The sequence below is a fragment of the Sabethes cyaneus genome, chromosome 1 (assembly GCF_943734655.1).
Source record: "Sabethes cyaneus chromosome 1, idSabCyanKW18_F2, whole genome shotgun sequence".
Taxonomy (NCBI): domain Eukaryota; kingdom Metazoa; phylum Arthropoda; class Insecta; order Diptera; family Culicidae; genus Sabethes; species Sabethes cyaneus.
Window position 1 is genome coordinate 2,043,244 of NC_071353.1, and position 17,127 is coordinate 2,060,370.

Here is a 17,127-nt window from a genome sequence, read left to right on the forward strand (position 1 = left end):
CGTCCTCCTTAAGATGCGTGTACGCTTCTTCCACAGCTCTACGGGTAACACCGATGATATCGATGTCGTCCGCGAACCCTACGAGCATATGAGATATCGTGATGATAGTACCGCTTCTTTGCACGCCTGCCCTTCAAATAGCACCTTCCAATGCAATGTTGAACAGCGAATTCGATAGTCCATCACGTTGCTTCAATACATCTAACGTCACAAACGAGTCCGATGTCTCACCCGCTATCCTGACGCTTGATTTTGAACCATCAGGGGTAGCACGTATCAGCCTAATCAGTTTGGTTGGAAAACCATTTTCAAGCATAATCTGCCACAGTCCATTTCGTTTAACTGAATCGTACGCTGCCTTGAAGTCTATAAACAAATGGTGAGTCTGCAAGTTGAATTCCCGGAATTTATCGAGGATTCAAGGATAGCGTTCCTTTCGAAAACCGCACTGGTATTCACCAACAAAAGTTTCCTGCAACGGCCTCAGTCTAAGAAACAGGATGCGGGAGAGAATTTTGTACGCAGAATTGAGGAGAGTAATGCCTCGATAATTGCTGCATTCGAGTCGATTGACCTACCAACCAGTCCGTAGGTAATTCTTCCTCAGTCCATACTTTTAGTATAACCTGATGGATTGCACAATGCAGCCGTTCTTCCCGACTTTCAAAAGATCGGCGGGGATGCCGTCCTTTCCAGTTGCTTTGCCGTTTTTCAGCTCTCTCGCTGCTTTCCTAACCTCGTCCAAAGTTGGTAGATCCACAGCTTGTCCATCATCCTCGATCGTTATCCTGTTTCTGTTGACCGCTCCATCTTGTTCGCCATTCAACAATGCATCGAAATGTTGTTTCCAACGTCTAGCCAGCTCCGATGTTTCGGTATTGAGGTTCCCCTCCTTGTTGCACAGGAGTTGGCACGGTTCGGTTCCTGATTCCGTTGATCGTATTAAAGAAGCATCTCGTATCGTGCGATCCTAGTGCTGACGTTTCTTACGACGGTGAAATCTCTTTTCGGCATCTCGGTATCTATCTCTGCTCTGGCGTGTCACAGTTGCAGCCAATATGTGACCTCTGGCTCGATTTTTCTCATCAGTCACTCGCTGGCACTCTGCCACAAACCACCGACTGGAAGTGGCTGCAACAGTAGTACCCAACACTTCCCGCGCTGTAGTTCTAATCGCGTCGTGGATGTGTCTCCACTGTTCGTTCAAGTTCCCTCCGAGATGTTCACCGATCCGCTCTCAGTCTTCCAAGAGTACTCTGCAGCAACTCCTTCCGCAGATAACCGCCGAATGTTCAGTCGTATCTTGGGAGAAGGAGAAGGAAAACCCCTGGGAATGAAGCAATAGCCCCTTTTCCCACAGGCACAAAACCTTTCCATCATTTCAACACAATTACAATAAAGTGCCCTTCCAGTGAGCTTAATACTCTTTTAAGGAAGGGCAAGAACTATTACAATGTATTATTACAAATAATGATTGATTAAATTACGTATCACAGACGGAGACGGACATCTCAGGGCCGGATGGTTTTTTGACGAAGGAGAATTATAGCCATTCTCCAGAGCTGCATTCGAGTCATACGAGTTTTGATCGCTGTTTATAGTATGTAGTAACGTAAATTTTTCCGCAAGTGAGCTTTAACATCTCTTTTGAATTTCCATTCAATTCGTTCATTTTTCATTGAGACAGGCAACATATTGTATCGCGATATTGCGAAGTAAGAGACGGACTTTTTCAGCTCCGTGTTCGGCCTTCTGAGGATTAGATTAGCTCGACCTCTTGTACGGTAACTGTGACTTGAAATGTCGATCCGCATGTTGTGGTGTGTATTTGTATTATACAACATACTATGTATTTGTACTACGCATTGTAACTCCCTTAACGCTGATACCAGCAGTACAGATCCATCAGATTCGCTGTATAAGTGGATTGTCGGGTATAAACGAGTTTTTTGGTATATAGCCTTTAACCAACGGTTTTGTAGACGTTGAAGCGACATCATCTGTGCTTTGCTTGCAGCTCCCCATATCGAAATAAGGCACTGCAGCTTGGACTGAACGAATGCATGATACAGTGTTAGTAGCTGTTTACGTGGAAGGAATTTGGACGTTTTCCACAAAAAACCACAGACCGAACTTAGACTGGACGACACTGCTTCAATGTGATGCTTGCATTTCAAAGAAGAGTCAAATATAAGCCCAAGGTACTTAAATTTTTCTTCCTGAAGAACTTCGGTGCTGTTTACCATTAGATTGAGGCTAGCACCAGATGTAGATCGCGAAGATCGGAACATCATAAGTCTGGTTTTGTTTAGGTTGAGAGACAGGAGGTTTTCAGTGAAGTATTGTTGTAGCAATGTCATATCTTCCAACATTTGACCTTTTATTTCGTCAGCATTAGAACCAGGGTACGAAAGAGAGGTATCGTCAGCGAACAAGCGTGGTTTCTCGCGTAGATTAAGGTTGGCAATATCGTAGACTATGAATAACAGTGGACCTAGATTGCTTCCTTGCGGTACACCGACTGTCAAATTGCAGAGACTACTCTTTATTCCGTTGATCTCGACATATTGAGTTCGGCCACGGAGATAACTTTCCAAAAGCTGATTGGCGGCACCCCGGATTCCGTAATAGTCGAGCTTACGAAGCAGAATTTGGTGATCGATAGTATCGAATACTTTTTTGAGATCAAGGAATAAAACTCCCATGAGCTTCCCAATATCAAGAACTTTGGTGATTTCGTCAACAAGCTCACAGGCAGCAGCCAACGTACTCAAACCAGTGCGAAAGCCATACTGGTAGTTGTATAGTATGCTGTTTTGTTGTAGAAAATCCACAATCCTTTTTGTCAACAGTTGTTCCAAGATCTTGTTTATGGCAGATAAGACAGAGATTGGCCGGTAGTTGCTTACATCAGTGTTGCTCCCAGACTTATGAATAGGAACCACGCGGGACATTTTGAGGACATCAGGGTAATGTCCAGTTTCTATACATTCATTGAACACGTCCTTCAGCAAAATTGAGAAAAAAACGTGATGTGTTTTAAGGAAGGAGGCTGGTATGCCGAGCCTTTTTAGATATATGATCGAGGAGATCGTTCAGGTGATTGTCTACAGGTCGTCTCTTATGCCGTGCAAATACGTTCTCTTCGATATGCATGAGCTTCCAAAGGTCAAAGGACGTCCATGGACAGAAGCCTTTGATTCTGGCTTGAACCGAACCTTTTTTAGTGAATTGCTGCTTCAATCTACAAGATAAATCCAGAACGTCTAGTAAACGGTTGGATGCGTTAGTTACTAGGCATGTTCCGGGAGTACAACTTGCTGACCATCATCTGTATGTGGGCTTCAAGGCGGCATATGGTTCAGTTAAACGAAATGCGCTGTGATAGATGATGCTAGAAAAAGATTTTCAAACGAATCAGCGTATTTGTACGATGCTGGATGGGCTAAACTTATGCGTCAGAATAGCGCCTGAGACTTCAGCCGGTTTCGTGACGTTTGACGGACTCAAGTAAGGGGATGCACTCACTAACCTGTTACCTATTCAATATTGCCTTGGAATATGCGATACGAAGAGAAAACGTGGAAAGGAACGGAACTATCATCACGAAATCAAACATGCTTCTTGGTTTTGCGGATGACGTCAGTATCGTCGGAATCAAGCGTATAGTGGTGGAAGAAATCTTTATTATTTTTAAATGGGAGGCAGCAAAATTGGGACTTACCATCAATTCCGCCAAAACGAAGTACATGGTTCCTGGCAGGGAACGTGGAAGTCCAAATGGTGTTGGTTCCGAGCTCGAACTGGATGGGAACAATATGAAGTAGTGAAGGAATTGAGATAGGGTCTTTTTCTAATTTCCGTCGTAATAAGGAAAGCCATTCTAATTTTCATTATTTGCTGGATGGATTTAGTGAATACTCCAAAAGTTCTTGTACTGATTTGACTAAAACACACTTACCTTCCGATCCGTGAACTTTGAAATCACTGAAAAGCGACTATTAAAGCATATTATTGAAATTACGCAACTGACTTTATTGCTAAAATTCGTCGTACCGTTCATCACAACAATGTTTACGAAGCTAATGCGCATGTATTTGTGTAGGACGGCATAACAAATGTTATTCTACAAAATTTCTGCAGGTAAGGCAAGTTTTTCTGGCTGTAGAATAACGACAATGCCTTGCGTGAGTTATTTTCATTTATGAATGACGGAAATTAGCACGATTAGTCGACATTGTCTTCTTCGTCGCACGAAAAAACGTAGGAAATTTGGCTGGTAGGACTTCTTTAATGATAAAAAGCATTTAAATAGATCTCAGCTCACTTTGATTGATTGCGTATGATAGACAACTAACTAAAATATTAGGGAATAACTAGTTTTGCATTGTGTGTCATAAAAATGCTGATATTTTTAATAATTTGTGTTGGATAGGACGGGAATAGGCAATTACGACGATGTAGCAACATACCCTACCTTGGTATACTCGTGACATGTGACAACGATGTAAGTCGCGAAGTAAAACGACGAATTGCAGTCACGAATTTCACGGATTACATAGCTAGCTCAAGTTCTGTGGGTTGCGAATTCGCACAAAACTGGCGCTCTACTGCACATTAATGCTCCTGGTGATCCTTTACGGTTAGACGGTATAGACGCTAAAGAAAGCTGATCGACGATTTTATCAGATTTTTATCTCGATTTTGTCAGCCTATACATTTTGCTTAACTTTTGTGCTTTTAAACATGATTTATAATACTTTTCAGCCTGCTTGAAACTATTCTGATTCTCTGCGGAGAGTTTTTGAATAAAATGATGCCTTCTTGCGAGTAATTCGGGGTCAAAATTAGGGTATTTTTATTGTAAAAGTTCTATAGTTCCTAAACAAGCAAAGATAGAGGTATACTATATTCTGCATTGTTGTGTATATTTACTATTTGTACAACTTTGTAAACCTGGAAAAAGTCATACAACACCTAAAAAAACAGCTAGAATAGAAAAACTGATTTTAACGATTTTTTATTTATGAGAAATAGGATTTTTCTATCTTTGCTGAAGAGATAGAAGGTTACTGTCCTAAGCAAAAATTTTTGTAATAATATTCTGTAAAACTTTGCAGAACACATCAAAGTGTTATATTGAAACTGAAGAAAAATACATTTTTTATTGCACTTTTAGGGGGATTAATCAAAATTTGAATTCCACTGGACGATAGAACTTTTAATATTAAGAGACTCTTCCAAAGGTTCCATAAACCTAAAACCAAGTTTTCCCGCTCAAAGCGAATATGCACCAAAAAAGGTTCTGAACCAGTGAGCTGTGCCCGGTTCATTGTGCTTTCGGTTGACCAATTGAGGGTTGAAATTTAATTTTCAATAGAATTCTTCGATATTGCTAGGTCTTAAGTCTTGAATTTTCAAAAATTTTCAAAAAATTTTCCCCCGATTTTGTCAGTTTGCCCATTTTGTCAGCCCAAAATGCAACATAGGGCTGACAAAATCGGAACATTACTGTAATTCATTTGGCGCAGGATCGATGACGGTCCGTCGTCATTAAAGAGAGAAGTCAGCGAAGTGAAGTGCCTGGCCTGGCCACTTGGCCAGTATCGCATTGAGATTGAACTATAGCTAGAGAAGCGCCTTTCGCCTGTTTCATTCCTTGTTCTGGGTCGATGGATGTAATGTAAACGAGCCTGCTTGCTTCATTCTGTTTAGTGTCTCTGATTGCGTTAAATCCATTGTTTCAATTTTTGTTCTACTGTTTAATTTTATTATTGAATTTGTATTGTTGCAGTTTCCAGCAATTAAACAGCTATAATTTTTGTGGTAATTGGGTGAATCATCACTTAGCTCAATTACGTCCACAACACTAAACACTCATCGTTTCTAAACAGATACCTTGGCATCAGGCCTTCTTTCAAGAGGCACCACTCAGCATTTCTACCACCTAACTTGCCAACCGCTTGACCTCATCCAGCCCTCGCCTGCAGGGATAATCGCCCGCTCGCGGGGACTCTTGTTGCAATTTGTTTTGATTGAACTGTTCACACTCTGTCATTAGTTATTTCTAGAAGAGACGGACTCGTTCGTTTCGTTCGCTACTTTTCACCGAGGTCGCTAGAATGAGCAACAAAAAAAAGTGTTTGCCATTTTTCAACAATCTCGAAAAACATACACTCTCAGATTGCCATTAATCCACCAGTCAGTCTGTCAAACCCGTGGGGCTGAAATTTCCCACCGCTGCGCTTCGGCAACCCGTAGTATCCTGAAAGGTACCTAGAAACGGCACAACCGATGCCGGGATGTGTGCTTGGTGGAGGAGAGTCGTAGTTGCAGGGGAATTCACTCACCTACATTCGTCCTCCGGTTGATGGCGCACAGTGAAAGGAGGGAAAAACGATGTAAACAGAGCGAATTTATCGCTAACCCATTGCGCATTGGATGATATGCTTGTTTTTGCAATTTGTGCCGCGCATCTGTTCGGTTTCTACTGACAAAGAAAAGTGCTGTCGGATGGCATTAAATCTGCTTTTATTTATATTGGCCATTATGATTAAGCGCCTGCTCTTGGCTGCAGCAAGAAAAGATGCCCGGCAGTCTTCCACTGCGTCACTCATCACGTTGCACACATGTTTGTTGACTTTGTCATTCGAAGAATCTACCTACAAATGACCGCACAGCAAGAGTCAACACCCTCTCGTCAGTCAGTGAAGTGCCTGGCCTGGCCACTTGGCCAGTATCGCATTGAGATTGAACTATAGCTAGAGAAGCGCCTTTCGCCTGTTTCATTCCTTGTTCTGGGTCGATGGATGTAATGTAAACGAGCCTTCGAACAATAATAAAAAACTGGAATCAAATTCGTCCCATACGACGTGTGTTCTTGTCGGTTTCGTTTTGCTACGGTCCTTCGTCCAGAATCTCGGCGGAAGGGTCCAGGCCAAGTTCGGCGATATCCAAACCCGTTAGCACCAGCTACTTTGAAAGCACAAGCTCAAGAGAGCCAAAGCGAGGGGAGAGAAATCAGCCCATCAGCGAGCCGCTCTTTGTCTCTGTCTACGACGCACATTTCTCAAAATTTGACGCAGGCTGCGAGAGGCGCTTAGTCGGAGTGTTGTTAATCCACTCCTTGCTGGCGGTGGGTTGCTGGAAGAACTTTTACGTATACGGTTTGATCCTACTACATGTATGTAAGACAACAACACGATCATCAGCGGAACGAGAAGATGCGAAATTTGAAGCGAAGAAAATTATTTGCATGGTTGATGGTAGGGTGGTTCCGTTCAATAAGGAAGGCAATAAATATTAACTTTACTACCGTTTTTTTTGTTTTTGAATGTCATAAAATATTGTTGATTTGATTGAGGAATGTGAATGTTCATTTGAATGCATTTGCCAGTAACTTACAATGATCTACCTGAGATGACGCTGAAGCTAATAATAGTCTTTTTTATTGCTTATCAATCAGAATCATGCAATAAATCATATTGTTTCAACCAACCTCGTTGGCGAACAAAGCCATTGTTATACTAATCGCATAATTTCAAAGCCCGCTCGCCGCACAACATTCTCAACAGCGTTGTCTACGTGTACCTATTAATATTAATAATAAGCAACGCTAATGCTATAATCGATAGGGTCGGGTCAGTGCGATTATCAATAATCATAATAATAAAACTATAGTATAGATAAACGATTCCGATGAATGCGGGTTAACTGAATTACACGCACAAGCATCGGTAGAACCCGTAGAACCACCCCGCTGTTGCTGTCCGTCCGTGGGCGAGCGAGGAAGCAACAGAAAACCGGAGCCCAAAAAAAAGCGACAACAGAAGAAAGGCAACGAAAAAAAATAACATCAGCAGAAGGAACCAAACCCGAAGGTTGCCATGCAAACCAGAAGGCCTTTCTAGAGGGTCGGGGTGTGGGTGGTTTGGGTGAAGGTGTGGAAAAAATATTTGTGCATGCATATGCGGCACGGCGGGACTGTTTTTATTGCGTCCTCCTTAGGCGTCCCTCGCAGCATGTTTCCACCCGAACGCATAGCTAGCAAGCAGCAATGGCAAGCAGTGGCGGGAGTAGCTGCGATGTTTGCCGTGAGTCGTGAGAGCGGCGTCCGATTAGCATGCGAGCGGAACTAACAGAGAGTGAGAGCGAGAGAGCGAGGACCCGCAGGTTTTTAGTCGCATATGAACCTTCGAAGTGATCGTACACAGTGTATAACGGGAAGCAGTTAGCAAAATCGCGCGCTTGATATTGTTGTATTTTATTTGTTTTCTGCTGGAAATCCTTACATTGTACAGGAAATTTTGGGTTTATGTGGCTCCAGGATCTGCTGATCGCACGCTTAGCCCGAACGCGATCCTGCCATTACCTGCGTTGAGATCACGCTACGTTGTTCAGGTGCTCAAATATCACAACATCGCATCGGTTGAAGCGACGCGCGGTGGTTCCGTTATTCCGCGACCCGGTACTTGGGTAAGGTGATCTCAAGTGTTACTGGGCGCATAAAAAGTGTGAAACGGGATTAACTCTAGCTTCATCTTGCGTTGTGCTGTGCAGTGGGGTTTGCTAAATCGTGCAGGTAGCTCAAGCTCTGGGAAGGGACCGGATTACGATCGTTTTCCGGACCAAGTGCGAAATTGGCTCGTGCGCTGGTCACTTCGGGTGTGACTGCATGTTTTGCACTCTGAACAGGAGATAACGACGGAATGCTAATTACGCTGATAGGAGGTCCAAGTGGGCTAGTAAACCGAGGGGCTTGCCGATGACGGATTAATGCGAGAACGGCTTCTCAACGGTTTACAGTCTTTTACCTGTGATCATAATCGGAACACGAATGAACCGTTATCGCAGTATTTCTATATGCGTTAACAATTGGTAATTAAATCATTTTTTACAGCCCGCAGTGTGTACGTTTTTTTTCTATAAACCCGTGCCGTGTTTACAACTCGACGAAGAAATTCGCTAACCGAATTTGAATCGGATACATACGGTGACTGTCGCGTAAAATCCTTCACAGTGTTAACGATGGTGGTGATGTCAGTGCTATTGTCCACCGTGCCTTTCGGGTTTTCTGTTGTCGTTTCATCGAACAAGCAGTAAAAAAAAGTATAAGCAAGCAGTCAAACAGTGCATATTAATTAGCTCCTGTTTTTTAAAGTTCTGTCTGACCACAACAGAAACGAGAAAGAAGTTCTCCGGTCAGGTTCTAAGTCCGAGTTTTGCTTTCACGCAATCAGCTCTGAACTGAATTTAGTGCGAAAGTTCTTTCCAGTGTTGTAGCGACGTCATCCGAAGCAATCAACCACAACCATGATAAGAGTAAACTCGCAGTCGTTCAGTCTGTCCAGCACGCTGAAAAAGGTAAAAATATACTTTTGCGCAAATATTCTCAACTGTGTGCTGTATTGTTTAGTTGTGTTTGCCCGATCGATTGGGGATGGCCGCTGAAGGAGTTGGTAAATTTAATCAGTATTGTTGTTTGCTTGATATAAACAAACAACGGGCCGGCTCGCTTGAATCGAGCGAATGTTTGTTTTGAATCATTAGAAGCAGAAAGAAGAAACTTTGCACATTTTGCAATGATCTTAAGGTTTTCATACTAAATGAAAAAGACAAAATTTGTCAACATTTAATGTTGTTTCATTATTTTTAAACCATTTAGTTATTTTTTGTGTTACGCGCAGTTTACGTTGAATTTTTAACCTTTGAGATTCTCTACTTGATTTGGTTAATTACGTTTTCCAGTTCCTAGATAAAGGTTAAACAAAGTTTGATATGAAAGTATTGGTATTTGGTCACTTCTACAGGAAAAGTGAATCTTCAGTGAAGATCATTGAGAAGATATTTGAGCAAGTTATTATAGTGGAAACCATAATTTAGCAGAAAAGTTTGATAATCAAATAATTATTTTTCTTTCTAAGAAACCAAAAAAAAAAATCGCTCGAAATAAGCAAAACATCTGCGTCTTGTGATTTTCCAGAAAGTTGTTCAATCACTATTAAAAACTAAAATTTCAACTAAAATTTAAAAAATACCTTCAAAACTTGCGCTCGATATTAAGGGAATGTCGGCATGGTTGGGAAGGAAGTTTGCAAAACTGCAAAATGCAAAAACATCGTAGCAAAGGTCAAAATTATGGCGACCCAATCCTGACCTCACAAGTGGCACTACCTTTACAATAAACGCTTTTATAGCATTTCGGTTTTTACCCTACCCAAACAGCTCGCAGGATGAGTATTCTTTTTGATCATCGTATGAAGTACAAGTCATTTAATACATCGCAATTGCATTTTTTATAAGGTTTAATCACCGAGTTCAGTACGCGATTTTATATACACGATTGCAACTCACAATATTGTAAAAAGTTAGTTTACAGTAAAAAGTTTTACAAAGCTTATGCACAGATAGTACGAGTTACTAAAATCGCAGTGACCTGACGCTATCTGCAAAAAAAATAAATTACAAAACGTAACTGACGTTATAATGCCAGAAGATCAGATCAGGATGATTAGGTTTCATAAAACAGATTTCTCAAAAATATGTTTCATGTCAGTTGAAGCTGCAGTGCATTCAATAAAAACAGCCAGCATGTGGTGGTTTAGCTTACAGTATAAATTTAATGATGTTATGTAAAAGCCAGCCGTAAAGTTAGCTTACGCAATCAATGCGTTTTATTATCAAGAAAAAAAAATGCTAGGTTTCAAACCGTGATTGCTCTGTGAATTACGAATAGATTATATTTGTTCGTACACCAATCGATTCAAAATAAATCTGCCAATAGAGTGGTGAATGAAACTTATTAAATGCTAAACTAGTAAAACTTGACTACAAAACTAAGCAAATTCAACCGATTTTCTCCCCGCAAAGATTTTTTTCAGCCGCCTACGTGCCTGCATTTTGAACAAAGTTGCTCTCATAATGATCGTTTAAATTGGGACAATTTGGACGATATGAAAGATAACAATACTTAAGCCAACAATATTCAAAGTCTCTTATTTGGCCAGAAAATTTTCCAGATTTTATTAGCTAACATAGTCAGAGAAGAGATCCGGCGAGAAATCGGTCTGCTGGAGAATAATAGAGCCGCCGGAAAGGACCGACTCCCGGCAGAACTCTACAAAAATGACCAAGAACCGCTAGCAACGGTACACCAATCGATTCAAAATAAATCTGCCAATAGAGTGGTGAATGAAACTTATTAAATGCTAAACTAGTAAAACTTGACTACAAAACCAAGCAAATTGAACCGATTTTCTGACCGCAAAGATTTTTTTCAGTCGCCTGCATTTTGAACAAAGTTGCTCTCATAATGATCGTTTAAATTGGGACAATTTGGACGATATGAAAGATAACAATACTTAAGCCAACAATATTAAAAGTCTCTTATTTGGCCACAAAACTTTGAAATCTGGATAAAATTTTCCATATTTTATTAGCTTACATAGTCAGAGAAGAGATCCGGCGAGAAATCGGTCTGCTGGAGAATAATAGAGACGCCGGAAAGGACCGACTCCTGGCAGAACTCTACAAAAATGACCAAGAACCGCTAGCAACGCCACTTCACTGGCTGATTTCAAGGATTTGGGAAGAAGAGAAACTACCGGAGGAGCGGATGGAAGGCGTAGTCTGTCCCATCTACAAAAAGGGCGAGCGGCTAAACTGCTGTAACTACCGCGGCATTACGCTGGTCAACGCCGCCCACAAGGTGCTCTCCCAGATTTTGTTGCATCGCCTATCTCCAATAGCAAGAGATTTCGTAGGGCAGTATCAAGTGGGCTTTATGGGGGCCTTTATGCTACTACGAATCAAATTTTTACTCTCCGACAAATCCTCCAGAAATGTCGCGAGTGCAACGTGCCCACGCATCATATTTTCGTGGATTTCAAGGCAGCATACGATACAGTTAAACGAGAACAGCTATGACAGATAATGCACGAGTACGGGTTTTCGGACAAACTGACGCGGCTGATCAAAGCTACTCTGGAGCGAGTGATGTGCTACGTACGCGTTTCGGGGACACTCTCAAGGAAGTGTCTTCGATTAGTTTCTGTTCTGTTCTGTTTCTGAGTTCTGTTCTGAAAATTTCTGTTGCATTTGTATGAGAGTCTGCCCCTACTACCACAGGGGTGAGGGGTCTCAAACCATCAAAAAATAAATTCATGCCTCTAAAATCCCCCTCATGCCAAATTTGATTCCATTTGCTTGATTACTTTTCGAGTTATGAGGAAATTTGTATTTTATTTGTATGGGAGCCCCCTCCTAAAGTGGGGAGAAGTCGTAATTCACCATAGAAAAAAATTCTTGACTCCAAAAACCCCCACATGTCAAATTTGGTTCCATTTGATTGATTAGTTCTCGAGTTATGATAAAATTTGTATTTCATTTGTATGGCAGCCCCCCTCTTAAAAGGGGGAGGAGTCTTAATTCCCTTCCAAAAGAGGTTAAGGGTCTCAATTCACTATAGAAAAAAATCCTGCCTCCAGAAACACCCACATGCCACATTTGATTCCATTTGCTCGATTAGTTCTCTAGTCATGCAGAAACTTGTGTTTCATTTGTATGGCAGCCCCCTCTCTATGTGGGGGAAGGGTCTTTTACCATCATAAGAATCTTCCCTGGCCTCGAAAACCCCTACATGCAAATTTTCACGCCGATCGGTGCAGTAGTTTTCGACAGACGAACAGACAGACAGAAATCCATTTTTATAGGTATAGATATGAATGTTCCCAGATTACTTTCCTGAGGAACTTCAGACTAATTATAGAAAACATACGATTCGGTGCAGCCCCATTTCATTAAGAAATGTCTATTTTTTCTGGTAAGCTTTTAGTCAGCAAATGAAAGCTTTGAAAAAATTAACAGGGCCGGCAAATTGTCAACACAATCAACACATAAAGTGTGTCCCACATCAAATTGCACCACAGAAGAAACGCTGTAGATAATTACCCATTGGGTATTTTCTCTCGAAAATTTGGGTAGAAGTAGTTTGGAGTGTATTGTTTACACTGTGTTTTTATCGCTGTCAGTTTATCGAAAATTGAAAAAAATGGCGTCACCCGAAAAGAAACGTCGAGAATTGATTTTGCGCAAGCACCTGGAAAATTTTCAACTCTCGCATCGGGATATCGGAAAACAACTCGGAATCGTGTGAGTCGTGTGATTAAACGTTACTACGAAATTCTGAGCATTGAACCGAAGGAAAAATACGGTCAGAATGGATGTTCTATTAGTGATCAGGATTACAAGCGTGTCGTGGAAGCCTTTAAGGAGAATCCCAATTGTTCGGTCAGGGATGCGGCCAAAAAGTTAAATCTGGCCAAGCCTTTCATTCAGAGCGCAGGAAGGAACGGGAAGGACTGCGTATGCAACACGGCAAATTACGGCGGGAAGGTCACGGGCCGGGAAACGAAGCCTCATTGTCTCGTTATGGATGATGAGACTTACGTCAAGGCGGTTTTTCGGCAGCTTCCGGAGCTACTGCTCTTCATCGCCTAGCACAAGTTTGATATTCCAGAGGAAATAAGGAAGCAGAAACTTTCAAAATTTGCCAAGCAATACATGATTTAGGAAGCGATCTGCTCATGTGGCAAATGGAGTGTGCCGTTCGTGACTACCGAAACTGTAAACGGGCAGATCTATCTTAAGGAGTGTCTACAGAAGTCTGCTTCCTCTGTTGAAGCAACACGAGGGCCCTACGATCTTCTGGCCGGATCTGGCATCGTGCCACTATTCAGAGGATGTCCTGGAGTGGTACAAAGCCAATGGAGTTACTGTCGTACCCAAGGACATGAACCCCTCCACCGCAACGCACCGGAACTACGGCCCATCGAAAAATACTGGACTATTATGAAGCAGGAACTGCGGAAGCATCCCAAGGAGGTCAAATCTAAGGAAGATATGAAGAAAAAATGGGTTTACCTACAGAAGAAGCTGCAGCCAGATGTTGTACAGAACCTTGTGAGTGGAGTTAAGCGTCAGGTGCGAGCATACGTTTATGGTATTGAAATTGACTGAAATAACTATGCCGAAAGCTTACTAATGGTTTATAACTTTATTGTCTGAAAGTTTGAAAAGGATCGGTAAATTAGATAATTTTCGAAAGCGTTTCTTCCGTGGTTGAATTTGATGTGGGACACCCTTTAATTAAGGAAAAAATAATTAAAAGTGGCTCCAAATAAACAATCACTTTCTCCTAGGCTATTTCCTATACTATGTGAGACAATCTATACTGCAGATAAGAATTTTATAAACCAATTTGAATGCTGTTGTTTTAATATAGTTTCGATTTTTCACCACAGAAATGTTTATTTTTCTCCACAAAACATTAGGTTCCATAAAGATTACTTGTTATATCCTAGAAAAGCAACATTTTTTTTAGAAAGCCACTTGATACTTTTAACCCGAAACTTGATACTAGCTGTATTAATATGAAGTTAGAGATTTGTGTTTCAAAACCATATAAAACCAAAGATCTACAACACAATTCATCAAATAAACCCAATCCAATAAGACGACCCTTCCAAAAATTTGTCAACCGATACTGGACCACTGCACCGATTGGAATTAAACCGGCTAATCCGAATATTGGATTCCACTTGTCGAAGTAACAACCAATCGAACAATACCACAAAAAACCAACAACAACACAGATTACATAAGAAGCTTATCAGATTCAATCGCGGCACAACAGCCAAAAATCACCTTTTCCTTTTTTAGAATCCATTCACGGACTTCTGTTCGGGAGGAAACGACATCCGTGTTCTCGATCACGAAACCCGCATCTATCAGGGGGAAAAAATCGCTGCGTTAAGATCTTCGGATTTTGATAGTGTCAAATTCTGTGACATACACCCACCCTCTCTTCCCCTCCGGCGCTTCTGTCGCTGCGGGTCGGCTTTATCGCACCATGTGAAAGAAATACACACTCACATGCCGTCGTAGTCGTAGTCGTCGTCGTCGTCGTCGTCGTGCGATCGTAAACCCAAAGATCTAATCTCGATTCTCTCCTGTCAGTCGATGTTTTCGACTTTTTCACTTTTTGCCTTCTCGGAGGGTTCGTCCGGCCGTAAGGTACCTGTTGCCGGTTTGTTTTGATGCAGCTGCTCATGTGAGGATGTGGTGAGGAGAAAGAAAGGAGGAGGTGGGAATGAATTGAGTGTGTCTAATTTTTTGAGAAAATTAAAAGCGTACCTTTTCGGTATTGATAGGCCTAGCCTTGAAAACAAAACGCTTTTAGCACTTTTCCGCTTTGGCGCCAGTCATCGGTGCCACAGGAAAGTGTCCAGGGCACAGAGAACACGTGTCGCTGGCGTCATCGTACTAACTCGTCGTCAGTCAGTCAACGCACTTATCTTGGTGGGGGAAAGAGATTTTTATTTCTAACTTTGCTAGAAAAATGCTTGTTACCTTTAGGTGATTCATCACTGCCCGAAGTTCGATTAACTGTCGAATGTTTTATTTCTATTTACATAGTGACCAATAGTGTTCAAAAATAGGTAACATTACGAGGAGGCGCCTATCGGTGCAAATTACAATGACAAATCGGCCGTCCGGAGCAAAAGCAACATGCGAATATGGGGTTCGATAGCAAGTTGAACAATTCATCAATCGGCTGGCAAACAGCTAAACAAAAAAAAAGTGTGATAAAGTCCGGTTCATAGTGATTTTTTTTACTACATCCGATGCTCCACGAACATCTGGCCCAATCGCTTTTAAGTTTAAACTTTGCTCTGGCATTGATTCAATCCATTACTAAGTCTATTTTTGCCACAAGTTTTTACAACTTCTGACCAGTCGTGCTCCCTGGAATGTTCGTTAATCCATTTAACGAGCGGAATCTATGCTTCAGCTACATCGAAAATCCATCATTCACATCAAAAGCCAGCGTGTGCCGCCATGCTGTATAAACAACATACGATTTTGATAGCCCCACAAATAAAAAAAAATCGCCGCGCTTCCTGCTGAGCTGCAGAAATGGCAACACGGATCGTTACTCCGTGATCGTCGTATACGCTGACTGTCAGTGGATGTTCTTCTTTTATTAATTTGGATTAGATTTGGTTTGGAGCTGCCGTCTGCTGCAGGCCGGATGGTTGCGAAACCACCACATGCTGTGTATGACCTTGACGGCGGGAATAAAACATAGAATGGATGGCAGTCAACCGGGAGACTCAAACCGATTATGATCTTCGTTGGCTGCCGGAAAGCGGTACAGATTTTTTTTCTGGTAAATCTACGCTTTTTCACGTGTGCCGTTTTGCTCAAAACCCCCGATTGACGTTGCTTGGTTTTTGTCGTCGAATTTTACGCCGGTAACCGGTTTTACGGACTTGGCTACTCTCGACGGTTAATTTGGCACAATGTTGTTTGCAATTTATGACCGGTGGGGTTTCTGCTGAAAGAAAATGATTTCTGTTTTCAGAGCTGCCAATTGAAATATTATATTTGTAACAGTTAATACTTTGTATCTCCAAGATCCGAGAAATAGTTTTTTTTAATCTGGTCCTTAAATCCTGGTAAAAAAAAGCCAGCGAGAAATATGAATGGAAGGCAGTAATAATCGTTGATCGTTCAGCATTCGATACGGCAATTTTCTACAGAAACGCTTTATAGAATTTTTCGACAGACCAACAATAATTGAAACGCCAAATGTCAAGAAATTATGTACTTAACAAATCCGGTGTCAGATCTCCTCAGGCCAACAACCAAAAAGGAAAATTCAAAAGTACACGAACATATACTTAGCCATTTTACAGCCCGTGCCGAGCCATCAAGTTGCTTGTCTAGCGATAACCTCGATTGATATGAAGTGGCCGGTCGGCTTTGGGCACTCTAAAATAATGATCGCCCCTTTTGATTCGACTGATCTCGAGTGTGTACATTGTTGCACATATAATATGCAAATCAAACATTTCGCTCGAACCGTGCCGCCACTGCCGCCGCCGTGTGACGACGGTACGTGCTCTGCGGAAAAAACCCATGCTCGATGGAATGACATCAACGTGCTCTCCGGGCCGGGAAAAAGAAGTGCGCGGTCGGTTGGTCAGGTTTCATTCGATTTGATTCGAAAGCATGATGCTCGAGCGAAAAACTGCCATTTCCCGGGATTACTGGCTTTGCCTGGTC

The 17,127-nt window shown here is 41.8% G+C and overlaps 1 protein-coding gene across 7 annotated transcripts in view; it reads left to right on the forward strand.

The window, feature by feature from the left end:
* Nucleotides 1–17,127, forward strand: part of LOC128732797 (tensin-1) — a 183,790-nt gene that overhangs the window by 55,873 nt on the left and 110,790 nt on the right. Inside the window, exons 1-2 of one of the 7 annotated variants that reach the window (XM_053826184.1) lie at nucleotides 8,224–8,581; nucleotides 8,900–9,363. The exons of 3 other annotated variants lie outside the window; for them this stretch is intronic. In XM_053826184.1, coding sequence (XP_053682159.1) covers nucleotides 9,313–9,363 — 51 coding nt within the window. In that variant the 5' untranslated portion in view covers nucleotides 8,224–8,581; nucleotides 8,900–9,312. Of the gene's footprint in view, nucleotides 1–8,223; nucleotides 8,582–8,899; nucleotides 9,364–17,127 lie in introns of those variants that run through there. 3 more of the 7 variants (XM_053826185.1, XM_053826186.1, XM_053826187.1) reach the window with 3 other exon arrangements.